This window comes from Grampus griseus, assembly GCF_964374135.1.
Source record: "Grampus griseus genome assembly, chromosome: 5".
Lineage (NCBI taxonomy): Eukaryota > Metazoa > Chordata > Mammalia > Artiodactyla > Delphinidae > Grampus > Grampus griseus.
In genome coordinates this window covers 85,076,819-85,092,536 of record NC_138998.1, presented here as the reverse complement: position 1 = coordinate 85,092,536, position 15,718 = coordinate 85,076,819, and the positions used below count along the sequence as shown (strand labels likewise).

General features: G+C 38.8%; 1 protein-coding gene across 1 annotated transcript in view; it reads right to left on the bottom strand.

The window, feature by feature from the left end:
* Positions 1-11,264, bottom strand: part of BTLA (B and T lymphocyte associated) — a gene marked incomplete at its 3' end in the record, with an annotated part of 34,743 nt that extends 23,479 nt beyond the window's left edge. The window contains exons 1-2 of the mRNA XM_082655317.1: positions 11,208-11,264; positions 2,231-2,415 (exon numbers count right to left, since the gene is read on the bottom strand). Of these exons, the coding sequence (XP_082511443.1) occupies positions 2,231-2,323 (93 nt within the window). The 5' untranslated portion in view covers positions 2,324-2,415; positions 11,208-11,264. The remainder of the gene's footprint in view (positions 1-2,230; positions 2,416-11,207) is intronic.
* Between the last annotated feature and the right edge of the window lie 4,454 nt (positions 11,265-15,718).

Genomic DNA, 15,718 nt, shown 5'->3' with positions numbered 1-15,718 from the left:
CCAGATTAGGATGATTTTTTATTACAATAAGCAGTGATCAGAGATTTCCTCCTGCCTTTATTCAGGATCGTATATAATCTCTGCTATAGCCAGAGATAACTGCAGTGCTCCTGGCTGCTTGAAGCTGGGATCCTTCGTTGATGCTCAGCTGAACAATGTCCCAGGACCTCTCAGCTGGAGCTGCTCATTGGGGATGAGGCAGGTGACGGACATGGGCCATCTCCACCTGCAGCCTAGTTCTTGCCAGAAGAATCTCTCCATGTGTAGGTGCTGAAACTTTTATTACTTTCATCCAGACAGAAAGTATATGCTAGATACAAAGGGACAGAGTTCCCCCTAATTTTTTTTTGAGAAACACAAAAGGCAAGCAAGCGTAATTTCATTATAAAGAAAGACCTTAAGCTGGAAGTTTGTAGAGAACTTTACCATTTTTTACAACCTTATTACGGATGCAGCCTCATTCCTGGGAAGAGGCACACAGACTTCACATTGCTTTGAAGTGGAAAGGAAAAAATCTTTAAAAATTATTTTTAAACAGTTTGTGCCAGTGTAAAGAATTCAGTAAGCAAATCACGGGAAATCTCACCAACCTCTCTTCCTAATTTAATTCAAGTAATGCTACAATCCAAAAACTGCTGGATAAGATACCTGGCCAGTACTTTATCTAAGGCATTCCGTTTCATTTTTCAAATAATTCATGTCACTATACTTTGGGCTAAATATATTGTACAATATATTTCATGTATTCATTTTATTTTAGCTTCAAAACCTCAACTATTTTAAATGATAATGTTAAAACTTGCTTCCCACTTAATTGAATATTGTGTGGGTTCCTTGGTGTAAAGAATATTAGCAAAAATACCATTAATGTTTTTCAAGCTTTTATTATGTGCACTTACTATGCCAGGCACTTTATCGACTGTATTTGTAGTCTTCACAGAAGCCCCATAATTTAGGTACAATTATTATTATTTCTATTTTACAAAAGAGGAAACTAAGGATAAGAGAGGATAAGAAACTAAACCAAGGTCACACAGTAAGTGGCAGGGCCAGTCAATGAACCCAATTCTAACACCCAAGTCTGTTTTTGTAAAGCACATTGAGAGGAGGAACAGTTGTACCATACTCCCAGTGTGATGCAGCACTGCATGTTCTCTTACTTCATTTCACAGAGAATAGTTTATATATTCTTCAGACTGGTATGATTTCTGTTTAATAATATTTGACTTCAGTTCTAGCTAAAGTGAAAAATCCAGTCAGCCATCCTACACCTCATCAACATAATACCAAATACTTAGAAACATAAAAACGCTTAAATGAAGGGGATTTTTGTTTTGCACCTGGTTGCATGCCATCCTGGCATCACAAAGACATTCCAAACCACACAGCTTCAGAATTGAAGATGACATTTACAGGATTTCAGTGACCATATTTTCTGATTTGAAAAATTTAAGAGTATGTGTGCTTGTGGGGATAATAAGGCAAGGTATTTGAAACCAGGAAATCAGAAACTTCTGCTAGCTTTTTATAGCCCTTCCCCCTTTACAATATGCGGGCATCTGTGACCACGTAAGGGAGCAAGTGAACTCATCACTTTTTTGCCTGCATAAAGTCTTTGCAAAAGTGGCCAAACATTGTCTATGCAGAATCCAAGTTGTTTTCTATATCATGACACCCAAGTAGGAACATTCTTTTTCATCATACTAGAAGCTGAGACAGAATGTTCCGATCCCATATTTCTCAGCATTGTCTCATTCAGTATTCTCAAGGCATGTTCCCCATGAAGCAAGTAGCGAGATTTTCTTTAGCCACATTATTCCAGAGTAACCATGGAATCAGATATAATTCCAGTTATCTAACACCTAACCTACCCACCTGAGTACCTCAACACTCCTCTAGCTTCAGTTTGGAAAGAACAAGCTATTTATTCACCATCTGTATGACATCCAGAACATTTTTGCTAGTAGGAGGGATAAATTTCTACTGAACTATTTATAATGTTTGCACAATTCTCTTTTCTTACCATCTGTGTTTTTAAGAAAACCAGCCAAACTGTGACTTAAGTACTGTTTTCTAATTTGGTTTATGTCCTATAATGTCTTCAGTGAGCAAGTCTAACTACTTGGTTTCATCTACCATTATCCACTTGACATAAACACTACATCCTACTACAATCAGCAAGGGAAAGCATTGCCTCCAACCCCCGCTGAGAAATATAAGAAGTCAGTGCCTTACCATTGATACTCCAGATGCCTACAAGTGGAATTAGAAAGAGGACCCAAAGCAATTTCCTGATTCCAGGCATGGTAGGTGATGTCTTCATTTCCTGTTTATATCACAGATACTCAAGTAGAAAGCTTCCCTTCCTCCCCTGAATTCTTCAGAGTTGGAGCAGGTTACCTACTCCAATGACATCTATAAAATAAATAGAGAAGAGAGAGGAGGTGGGAGAGAACAGTAAGAAGAGCCCAAGTAGTCTATGAAACAAAATGAACAGAAAGACTAGGCGGTACTCTGTTGTGTGGGTTTTGCTTCTTGTCAAATTGGCTATTCACTTTCAAATGCTCTGATCCATTAAGCAGCGCAGTCCTTAACTTCTCCTTCCATACCACCCTTTTTGCCCCACATTTAGGTTTTTCTCATTCAAACTTCAGTGAATGAACAACTAAACTCTAAAGAAATTTATATTGTTGAAATCTTTAGGTTGAGATTTTAATCAAATCAAGGTCAGGAAATTCATGGTAAAAAGTACTTATGGTAAGTATACATTTCCCCGCTTTCCACAACTTGTGATTATGAAACTTCTTTTATGTAAGAGATTTTAGATTTACCTTCCCCAAAATCATGTCATTATAAGATGAGAATGCTTATTAAACCAGTGAAGATTCTCCTGAGGTTATGGAGAAAGTGAGTGACGGGAAGCCTTTCCTCAACAGATGAAGGAAAGGCAACTGTCTTTAGTCTGTAGATAAATATCAATGGGACGAGATCATCATGAGTACTGGCTACATGTTCTCTCTAAATAATAAAGTTCCAAGCTGAATAACACCTTGAATATCAATTAAAGAAAACTTCCATTTTCAACATTCTTCACGTGGTTATTATCTGGATTAAATAGAATAGAAACAATAAAGGAAGAAATGGAAAAGTTCAAGATCAGACAGGATCAATGTGGGACTGTTTTCTCCAAGGCCACTTGTAATAATTAGCTTAGCTTCTAATCACAGAAGCTAATTAAATTCACCCATTTGAGATTCCAAATGAAAAATCTAGATTTGTGACATATGTGGTCATTGACAGAAGTTGATTTTGTAAGTCTTTCTCTCAGAGGCTGGTGATTTTCTTCCAAGGCCAAATTTCAATGGTTTTAAGTATATAAGGTTAAAAAACAGTTATCCTGTATTCACTGATTCAGATAAACACCGTGCAATGGTTGGAGGAACAAAGATGAAAAGTCACTCTTCCTGATTTTAAAGGGCTCAACCAGCACTGTAATTTCCTCATATCAGCCTTCAGTGTTGGGACATAAATATTCAGGCATTTCAACCACCACATTGTAATACAGAGCGACTACACATAGCTTCTTAGAACTTCCATTACTTCCAGAACTTCCATTACTTCCAGAACTTCCATTACTGGAGTAAACATCCTGCAAATATTACAGTATTTATGTAATATTTACACAACTTTCTTTCCCATGCAAATGACATATACCAGCCAAGTTAAGGCTCATTGTCCCTTTAAAATGGTCTCAGAAGTCAAAGCCACAAACCACAAGGCCAAGGATCTCAGGATATTATCCCAAACCAGAAAGAAGTCCTATAAATGTTGTTTATCTCAGCATAAAACCTTCATGATTCACTATTCTAAGGATTCTTTCATATAAAAATGCCTGTGCTAATTAGATAAATTTGGGGGAAAAAACTTATGTAACATCTAATGTATTTTTTAAAAGGTATCTATTTTGTGACTTTTATCAGCATGACTGGTCCTTTGTCCCTCCAGAGCTGGAGTCCTTAGAGCCCCACTGTAGACAGAATCCTCAGTCAGAATCTGACTCCTATCTTCATTCTGGTAAAGAAGAATTGAAAGAAGCCTGGCTCAAAAGTTTGTTAGCTCAGCAACAAATCAATTTTGCTTTAAATTTTTACCTCATCTAGTAATTAAGCTTCTATCTTGACACTTGTCCCATTATAATTATGTACTGTTTGATCAGAAAATTATACTTTTATTTAAATGTGCAAATTTGAAGAATTTACTACATCCTAAAAAGTAATTGCATCGTATTTTAGAAACAATTTCAAAAACATGAACCTATCTCCGATTTTATAGTTAAAGACAAAAAGCAAAATAGAATTTGGAATCTTCAAATTCATTTTGCAAACATCTTTGGAGCTACTTACAGGGCAAATTCTTCAGTTCACTTACAGATGCAGTTGCTTTCATGAACCATGAAGCAGCTGTGCTTTCTTCAATATTTTTACCCAAGGGTGATCAGAGAAACAGCAATCACAAAATAAGACGCAGGGTCCTGGTGTGGTCTTGCCACTGACTTTAGATAACATCAGCCCAGGGGATGAATCTTGATTCTGAATTTTTTTAACACTCCAAAACTCATTGGGTGACTTCTATCAGAAATGTAGTACAGTGTTTAAAACCATTTCCATTCTTCTACTTGGCATCCTCTCCTCATCAATGATAGCAATAATTTCTATATATGACTGTACCTTTGAACCAGCCTGGGCACTTTTTATTAACTAGGTGGAATTCTTGGATCTCACTCACATCTACTGAATTAGAATCTCACAGGATTGAGGCCAAATATTCATATTTTAAAGAAATTCCTATTTTAAAAGTGATTCTGATACAACTAGTTTGGGTGAATATTTGGAAACCAATTATAAATTAGTGGGGATCATGGACTTTTGAGCCACAAAAGACTTAGTGTCAAATCTTTGCCACTTACTAGCTGTGGACTACAAAGTATAGTCATGTGGACTCTTTCATATATTTCTTACATTCTTAGAGTCTGTGGTAGACACAGACGTACCACTCAGATCCTTTTTCAAGGACATATTTGCTCTTAGCTATTGGGGAATGCAGTCAGCAGACTGTATCCAGGTGTATGCTCCTTCAAGGTCTGCTCAGCTGAGATTTCCCTTGTCCAAGGTCATGCTTTCCCATGACAGCCTGCATCCAGTGATGGAGCAAGGAAAGTGTATAAAGGGTTGGCCATTGTGACTCCACATGGGATGTCGATGGGCAATACTTGACCCAGAGCTTCCAGTTCAGTCAGCCAAGGTTATGTCAGGCTTATATCACAGTTTGACTTCTTTCTCTGCCCAATCTTCCTTATACCCCCTTTCTTTCACAGGTGTTGATCCCTAATCTATTTTGATGTCTGCTTCCAGAGAACCAAATCTGCTCCATATCTCAATTTTTCCTGTTCTGTAGAACACAGATGTAATAATATCTATCTTTTATGTTGGTTAACTGAGCTAACATATATAAAGTGATCAGTAAATTATATCTATAATTATTTCTGACCCAAAGATGGGTTTTCATTTGGACAAGATGCATACCAGGAAGCCCTGTGTTAATAAGCCAAAACATAATGATAGTGGAACCACTTGAAAATGTGTATTTGCTAATGGTAGTCACTGTTGCATAGAGAATGAGACTCAGAAGTGTCATAACAAAGCTTTGATTAGCAGAGAAATGTAATAGATTAAAGGTCTGAATTCCAGAAAATTCACAAGGATGGATCAGCTTCACAAACAGGCCACAGAAGTAAAGGGCAGGAAGAATTAGAGGCCTGAGAACAGGAGATCTAAAAAAGGGTCCAGCCATTGGGCCTGTCCTTCAGGGAAAGAGCTGTAACCCTCCAAAAGACTGGAAGGGGTCAAAGTAGTCACAACAAGACTAGAGGGCTGGACAGGTAAACAAGGCAGGGGCCACTTACTGAAAGTGGGATACAGAAAAGGATCATAGTCATTGGCACCACAACTGAGAACCTGAGATGGGCAAGGATGCTGACTTGCTACTGAACTCTTCCCCTTGGCTCTTTAAAGTGTATGTTTGGTGACAGAATCAATCCCATACTGTGAGGTGGATAGGGTTGATCCAAAAAAACAGTATAAAATACACTCAGCTGCAAAAATTAGAAGACTGAAGTTGCTTTAGGGAAAAAAATTCCTTGCAATAAAAAATGTATATATAGACAACACCCGAAAACACCCTTCTCCCCTTACTTCTGTATTGGTGAACTTGAAATGTATTGTGGTTCTGTTATTTACTAGATGTGTGTCCTTAGACAAGTTACTTAACTTTGAATCAATTACTCCTTGAAACCCATTATTTCCTCTGTAAAGCAGGAATAATCACACTTACCTGGAACCTTGTTATGGGTATTCAATAAGAGACAAAAATAGTAACATACATTTTAAGCTTAACAAATGTGAAACCACTTACCACAGTGACTGGCACTAAACCAGGATCCTGATAAATGTATTTTCCTTTCTTTCCTCCCACTCAGACAAGAAGTATAGAGTGCCTATATCTTGTTTATTTGTATTATTTGTATTGCATGGGCAGGGAGAGAGTTGACTTCTCTTATATCCCAGGAACTATATTTGTATATGCTCATATTTTTGTGCCATATGTATGTTTATCTCATTGCTTGTGTCATGAACCAATTTATGGATGCATCATTGCTTTGCAAATTGTTTTCTCTTTTACTTTTGTGGATGTCCACATGTCTTGATGAGCCTACAGCTTTAGATCTCAGCAAAATGTTAGGGTCTGAAGCCATGAACTTGTTCTTCCAGGAGGGACTAGGGGGTTTACATGGAAAAGAAAGGTGGCATACCTTGTAGATTTCCAAATATAAGGGTGTAATTGACCAAAAGCCCCAGGTTCTGCACGCTGAGATTTATCACCTTATTTGTGCCATGAGGCTCTGCTTCCCAGCCAATGACTGAGCACAACAGAAATACCAAGGTAGGTCCATTTCTGAGGGACACAGGATACTTCTAATGACCTACTTTCACTTAAGAACTCCCCTAGAGCCTTGCCAAACCTTCTTGTGGTACACAGCACTCTAGGATCCTTCCACCCAACCTATTTCCTGCAGTCACTCAGGATCACACTTGCTTTGTGGTCTAATAGTTCTTCCTGGCATTTTTTTTCTCACAGGTGTTTCCTCTAATCTAATCCTTGCATATTTTATCCTGTTTTGGAGTCTGCTTTTTGGAGCACCCAGTCTAACACATTAATTTTGCATAGTTATGACAATGTTGAATATACAACTTTTTATTTTGCTTTCCCATACCCCTTGTTCAATAGATGATATTCTGCACAGAGGGGATCTATTTTGCAGAAAGTGGGAAGGCATGAAAGCTAGTTAGTAGGAATCGCAGTATTAAATTAGTCAATCTGGGAGAAACTGTGACGATCAGCCAAACCAATGGGAACAATAGTGAAAAACAGGCATAGAAAGCAGGCAGAAACTTGGAAAATTCACATCCTTTTAACTACAAAAGTGAAAGTAGCTAAGAGCACAGTGGGAATTGGACCAAACAAAGCTTTATCAGAGCTGCACTGCGCATGCTCCACTCGCATTTGTCTTAGCGGTAGAATCCTCTCCTTATTTACATGGCTTTATGAGAAAAAGAACATGCAAATGAAGTAAATAGTAATTCAAAGCAAAGGAAATGGACTTAGTTTTATTTTGGAGTAAGGTCAAAGAAAGAATTTGGGAGAAGTTTGTCCTGAAATGAAATATATATACATATATATCTCCAGCAGCTTCCTGAAGGCCCAATTGTGCCAGTCATTTCAGTTGTTCAGTAATGAAGAGATCCCAAAATGATAGGTCCCAAGGAAGGATCCCAGGGGGCCAGGGATGCAGGGAGTACTCAAGGGCTCAGGTCAGGGCAGCAACTAGCTGCCATTCACCAACCAGTTCAGAAGTGCAGCATTTCATATTCTAACATCTGGTAGAGCCATATCAACGGTAACTGACTGAATTTTGGGCCTGTTTATCCCTTTAATGCTAATTGGAGTCAGTGTTAATAAACTCAGATAACTATATACCTAAATTTTCACACATAATGGTTTGAAAGGAAACTCAGAAAGATCAGGTCCAGGGGAGGCATGTTCTCCTGACTTCTGAGCAGATTTTTAGCTGCTGCTCAGCTGCCTTGTAAGATTGCTCTCCCTGCCCTTACCATAGGTGTTTCTCCAAGTGAATTAGGAAAAAATACTTTCCAGTAGCATCCATTTAAATAGCTGAATAATATTCTATCTTATAATTACAGCACTATTCATTTAGTCATTTTCCTATTGTAGGATGTTTAGGTTTTTCTAATTTTTCACATAAAGATAAGCATTTTTGCTCTGCTGCATTTTGGATGACTTCCCAAAAGTGGTATTACTGAGTAGAACATATGAACATTTTTAGCACTCTTGTTACTTAGTGCTACATAACTTCCAAGGAAGACCAGCATATATTTCTAGGGGCAAGTTATGAAAGCATCCAGATTTGGTTAACTGCACTCTTACCATTAGTAATGTCTTGTTATGATCATCATATTTCTAAAAGTAAAGCTTTCCATTTATTATGGAATTTTATGCTTAATGAGGATGAACAGATTTGGGGGGGTGTTTTATCATTTGTGAATTGTTCTTGCACGATTAACTGTTTATGAAAATATTGGAGTCAGTGATTTTCTTATTATTTTAAAAATTTTTATAGTGCATATATAGAATATATTATACTTTTGTCACCTTGCCTGCTATATTTTCAGCAAACAGTTTGTTTTTGCCTTTAAACATTTTAATAGTAGTTTTTGATTTATGGAAGCTGACTTTTTTAAAGGCAACCATATCTAACTGTAACCATATGTAACAATTTCTGTTGCTTTTAAATTAGAAAAACACCTTTCCTGAATGATTTCTAATCAAGATGTCTATGTAAGTGGAGTCAGCCTCCCAAATGTGTCTACATCCTAAACCTTGGAACTGTGGAACCCCCGATAATTTATATGGCAAAAGCTAATTCACAGATTTGATTAAATTAAGGATCTTGAGATGAAGAGATTATCCTGGATTGTCCAAGTGGGCCTGATGTAATCACAATGATCCTTATGAGAGGGACACAGAAGGAGTCAGAGTTGGAGGAGAAGGAAATGTGACAACAGAAGCAGAAGTTGAAGTGATGTGGCCACAAGCCAAGGAATACCAGCTGCCTCTAGAAGCTGGAAGAGACAAGGAACAGATTCTCCCCTCTGGAGCCACCAGAAGGAACCAGCTCTGCTGACATCTTGATTTTAGTCTTGTAAGACTCATTTGGGATACCTGGGTCTCTAGAACTGTAAGAGAATAGATTTGTGTTGTTTTAAGCCACTTAGTTTGTGGTAATTTATTACAGTGGCAATAGAAAAGTAATGAATGATGTAATTTTGTTCTCCATCACACAAATTGCCAGTAAATGTCAAAATGTTATTGTCCAGTAAATGTTCTCTACTAATATAAAAGGAAACTTGCTTCACTATAAAATTTCATGGAATTTCTTTTAGAAATAGTGTGGATGAGGATGGACCATAATACCATAAGAAGCTAGAAGTTCTCGAGCCTAATTCATCTCCTGTGAAGCTTAGTGTACCTGGTAACTATGGAGGCCACTAGGCAGCACACCCCTCACCTTCCCTAGGAAGAGTGATGACAGGTCAAAAGGCTATTTTAGGATTACACCACTGGAGTTCTATATCAATTTAGATTGAGTGCAGCTGTATATAGTGGAAAAGTCCAAAATAGTGATGGCTTTAATAAAATAGAACATTGTTTCTTTTACATGCAAAAGAAGTATAGAGGTAGGCAGGACAGGGTTGATATTATGGCTCCTCATTAATCAGCTACCCTGTATCCTGTTTTTTTTGTTTGTTTGCTTCACTATCTTAACTCTGACATCCATCTTCTGGGTCCAAGATGTAAGATGAATGGTCTCAGCTCCAGTCATCATGTCTGAGTTATAGGTTTGAAGAAAGAGGCAGAGGACAAAGGGAGCAGACCTTGGGGATGACTGAGACTCTTTAAGGAGATTTTCTGGAAACCCAATACCAAACTTTCACTTACAGCACACTGAACATGACTTAATCATATGACCACATGTTCCTGCAAGGAAGACTTGAAAATGAAATTTTCTATCTAGGCAGGAAAAAATACACAACTAAATTTCTAGATTCCATTATTAAGAAGGGCCAAAGCTTTATCTACCACATCCACCACTTTGAGCACTTAAACATCCCTGGAAGAACACACATCCCTCTCCAAAAGGGACAATATCAATAGCTCACCTTGCTAACTTGTCCAAAATCAACGTATTTGGAGGACACATATTCTCCGCATCAGATTTGTACATAGCTTCTCATGGTTCTATGACCTGTGAACTAAAAGGTAACTCATATGCTCCCAACATTTATATGATAGTGTTTAAAAAAGATTTTATAAGCATTTTTGATTGTTGAATGACATGTTATTTCCAATGATAAAAGATAACATAAAGGAGGCCCTCTTTTAAAACAACTGGTCTCCCCAAATGAAGAAGGAATATAGTATCCATAGTTTAAATTATTATATGACAATAATAAATTCTAATCGGGTAACATTTTGTCCATTTTTATAAAAATAACATAAGTTTCTGCATATCTTTTCTAGACCATGTTGTATCAGTGTTCCATATTATATAGAAGGTTACTTCAAACCAAAGGCAAAAATGTCGATATGATTTCTTTTCAGCTTTTAGGAAAAAGATACACATTTCTATACAGAAAAGGGTATAAAGGAAATACAGGTAGCTACTGACAAGAGTGAGGATATCCTGCTGCTGCAACAGTGGACGAATTCCTATGTTTGGGCTTCCAATTGCCCTAGCCTTTGCCCTATAAAGTCTCTTCCTAGTTTTTGAAGATTAAGTTCCTTGGGAAGCAGTCTCTGAGGCTGAGATGAGCACACAGGAATTTTATTAAAGAGTGCTCTAGGGATCATTGACTGTAAAGACAGAGAAGAGAGGAATATTAAGCAGAGGGATACACCAGGCTGTGGTACGGTCCCAGCAAAGGCTTCAGCCAACCATGGGGACGTCTGAAACTGGATTGGCCCCTTAGAGTAGATTTGAGCTTAGCTGAGAAGACTGGGACTTTACATACCTGTGTCAACAAGTCATTGGTTGTAGGCTGTCTTCAGGAAAGGTGGTGTGTCCTTCGGTGAAGTATTTCTCTTCAGCAATTTCCCAGACAAGACTGACAGGTGAGAACACTCTCAGCAGCTCAAGAATTGTCCTTCAGTCCTAAAGGGGATCTGGATCATACATCATAGCCTCTACTACACCGGTCCTTCTTCCTTTAGGACCACAGCTGAGGGGGGCATTGGAAAGGATGACTTTGGGGAATGCACAGCTTCATCATTCTACTTCCTGTTTGTGCAAGCTGGGGTCCAAGTACAGTGTTGATATTTATCAGTCACAGGCTATTATAAGCTAGTCTTGGGGTTCCCTCAAAAATCTAGTAGGAATTTCTTCTATTATTTTTTCAGTAAGTTTCATGCACAAATAACCACAGTTAAGGAGCTGGTATAGTTGTGAAATTTTAAGCCAGAAGACTTACTTACTGGCCATTATCCTTTGTCCACCCTCCAGCTCTCAGTTAATGAGAGCTATCCTGAGACTATTTGAAAGAGGATTAAGTGGGAAGTTAATTTTTAATCTGATTTTTATCAATGAGCTAGCTCTCATTATCAGGCAAACAACTCTTATGGGACTTGCTTGAAAAAACTTGCGATCAGAAACTTATCTCCTTCTAAGGCTAAACAGTAGCCTTTACTCTTAGGGTAAGAAAGCAGTTGATTTTTTAAAATAGATTTCATTTTTTAGGGTAGTTTTAGGGTTCACAGCAAAATCGAGCAGAAAGTAGAGGATTCCTATATACTCCCTTCCCCCACACAAGCACAGCCTCTCCCACCATCAACATCCTGCACCAGAGTAGAACCTTTGTTACAACAGATGAACAAACATTGACAGATCATTATCACGCAAAGTCCATAGTTTATATTATGGTTCACTCTTGGTGTTGTACCTTCTATAGGTTTTGACAAATGTATAATGACATTTATCCCCCAGTATAGTATCATACAGAGTAGTTTCACTGCCCTAAAAATCATTGTGTTCTGCCTATTCACCTCTCTCCCTCCCCTCTAACCCTTGGCAAACACTGTGGTCACCTTTTTGCTTTTTCCAGAATGTTATATAGTTGGAATCATACAGTATGCTGCCATTTCAGATTGGCTTCTTTCACTCAGTATAATATACTTTTAAGTTACCTCCATGTTTTTTCATGGCTTGGTAGCTCATTCCTTTTTTTAATAATTCTTTATTTATTTATATATTCTTGGCTGTGTTGAGTCTTCATTTCTATGCGAGGGCTTTCTCCAGTTGCGGCAAGCAGGGGCCACTCTTCAGTGTGGTGCGCGGGCCTCTCACTATCGCGGCCTCTCTTGTTGCGGAGCACAGGCTCCAGATGCGCAGGCTCAGTAGTTGTGGCTCACGGGCCCAGTTGCTCCGTGGCATGTGGGATCTTCCCAGATCAGGGCTCGAACCCATGTCCCCTGCACTGGAAAGCAGATTCTCAACCACTGCGACACCAGGGAAGCCCCTCATTCCTTTATAATGCTGAATAATATTCCCTTGTCTGGACATACCCTACTTTATTTATCCATTCAACTGAAGGACATCTTGGCTACTTCCAAGTTTTGGCAATTATGAATAAAGCTGCTATAAACATCTATGTACAGGTTTTTGTGTGGACATAAGTTTTCAACTCATTTGGGTAAACACCAGAGTTGAATCTTTTAACTCTGCAAGATTCCCAATTACTAAAGGCTCAGTCTATTTAGATTGCAGGCAACAAGCCCATGGCCTCTCTTAGCCAAGTGCTAGTTCCTTCCACCTATAGTTTGAGTTGATCTGTATCTTGCAGGACTTCACTGAAAGCAGCAAGAATCAGCACACACACATCAACATTTTGAATTTTCCCTAACATATTGGTTAATGTAACGAGCTTGGGCAGCATGGGTTCTGCCATCTAAGGATTGTTTGATGTCATATAACTAGGTTCGCAAGCTTTCTACTCTTCAAAGTCTAAATTCTTAGTATCTTTCCGCCTACTTCCTTCATGAAGCCAAAGACACAGTTTAGGTTGTGATGCTCTCTGTACACAGTCCTGGTAAAAATGATTGCATTTCAGATAGCAGAATCATCTATAGTTAGTTTAATCAAAAGAATTCATTTCATTTCAAATTTCTTGAAGTGCCAGGAAACCAACTTAGAGGTCACATAATGAGAAGGAATACAGCAAAGAGAAATATCCAGTTATCCAGTAGGCTTGTTACAACAAAGTCACACTGCTGCCAGAGCACTCAACACATGTGAAGCCAGAGACTAGGCCATCACCACTACTGTTCTAGAAACAAAACAAAACAAATACCTCAATGACACTGCTTGTCAAAAAATCACTTGTCTGCTGCCTCGTGATGTTCACTGCCATGTTCCGAGTCTCACACACAGAATCCTGACTACGAGAGAGTCTGGGGAATGTGATCTTCACTTGCTGCCTCCAGGGTACCAGAAGGCAGGATGAAAAGGAGCTGGAGTTACATGAGGAATGGTTCTCACTGAGGGGTGATTTTGTCCCTCCAGGATATTGGACAATGTCTGGAGACACTTCTGGTTGTCACAACTGAGGCGGGGGTGATAATAACATCTAGTGGGTGGAGTTTAAGGATGCTGCTCACATCCTACAATGCATAGGATAGACCTCAAATAAAGAATTATTCAGCCCCAAATGTCAATGGTGCCGAGGTTGAGAAACCCTGGTATAGAGTGAGCCAATCTGTAGTATCTGCCTTAAAGTTCCACCTCAGATTCACAGTCCTTGGTGACCGTGGGGGCCCTAGGTGTCACTTCTGGAGACTCACAACACAGAGCCTTACTCTAAGCACTGAAGAACCACACAATGAACACATCCAACGAGGAAAAAAGGCAGGGACCACCTGCCTTTTTGTTACTACCTGAGTCTCAGACTTCCACCCACTTCCCAAGGCCCTTCCATCCCTGCACCTTGGAAATGATAAAAATTTCTGATAAATATAGAACTGTCTTCTTCAATCCAAACTTGAAGAATCTAAACAAGTACCTACATCGGTCTCTCACCAAAACCATCTCAAGCTCGGTTTTAGATTGCATTTTCCCAGAAGCAAATCCCAATTCAAGGACTTGAGTGTAAGTGGTTTTTTTTGGAGGTGTTTCCAACACAATATGGGAGTGAAGAAGTTGGAGAGGAATGGGAAGGAAGCAAATAAGTGGGTTTTTTTCTAGAAAAGTACCACTGTAGATAAGGCACTTAATCCCCACCTCCAGGAACTCTGAGATCCAACACAAAACATATGCCTCAGAGTCAGCCCACTCAAGCACTGAGGAAGCTGGTGTATTTAACCATTTTATGAGTTTCCTATTGCTCCTGTAACCAATTGCCACAAACATAACACAATTTATTATCGTACAGTTCTGGAGGTCAAAAGTCCAAAATGTGTCATACTGGCTAAGATCAAGGTGACAGCAGGGCTGCAACTGGAAGCTCTTGGGGAGAATCTGTTTCCTTGCCTTTTCACCTTCGAGAGGCCACCTGCATTCTTTGGTTGGTGTCCCCTTCCTCTATCTTCAAAGCTAGCAGCATAGCATCTTCAAATTTCCCTGTAATTGTGACTACCTTCTTCCATTTTTAAGTGGATTAGGATGTGCACCTCTTTGAGCAGGTCATTTTTTGTCTACCAAATATATCTATTCTCATCAGTTGTTACTTGAAGACTACTCTCAAGAGGGGAATTAGCATGTCTAGCCTGCTACTCAGATAAATGAAGCAGGCTCTGGTGGCTAGGGAAAGCCCGTAAGCAAAGAAGTGCAGGTGCCAGAAAATTGCACCAAAGTGGTGAGGATGAAAGATATAGGTGGGGCTTGGACACCATCTGATGCAGTTCCTCCTGAACATAAGTCAATAATGGAAAACACAGGCAGCCCTTTTATTAGTTTTTGTTTTGGTTTAAGAGAGGAAGGAAGGAAGGGACGGAGTGAGAGAGCATAAAAATCATAGTATATCTATGTAAAGATATTGTTTATACGTAAGAAAAGGTTCATATAAAGGTAGAAGAGGGACACAGAAATATGGTTAAAAAACCATATTTTTTAACACTAGTTTTTTTTAAAAAAAAGGCAACTGTAAAGAATCAAAGGGACTGCCTCCCTTTGAAAGAGATTTATTAAGAGAAACAGAATAAATTTTAGAAGTTTTATATTTTCAATGTAATTCATGAGTTCATTGTTCATTTTGGGATGATGGGGGTGGTAGCAGCATGGTTTTGGAATGTTTCCAAATTCCCATATCAAAACAAACAGAGTAACTACATAGCAAAACCAAAAACTCCTAGCATTTACAAGAAAACCAAAAGCAACAAACCCAAAAACCCCAGGTAACAAACTGCCCCACAGGCCACAAACGAGGACAAACTACACACAGGCATAAATCTGCATGGTATCAGCTCTGTACAAGAGGAAGTAGAGGGATGCAACAGGGCACCTGACAGAACTGAGAATAGTAGAACCCCAAAATAG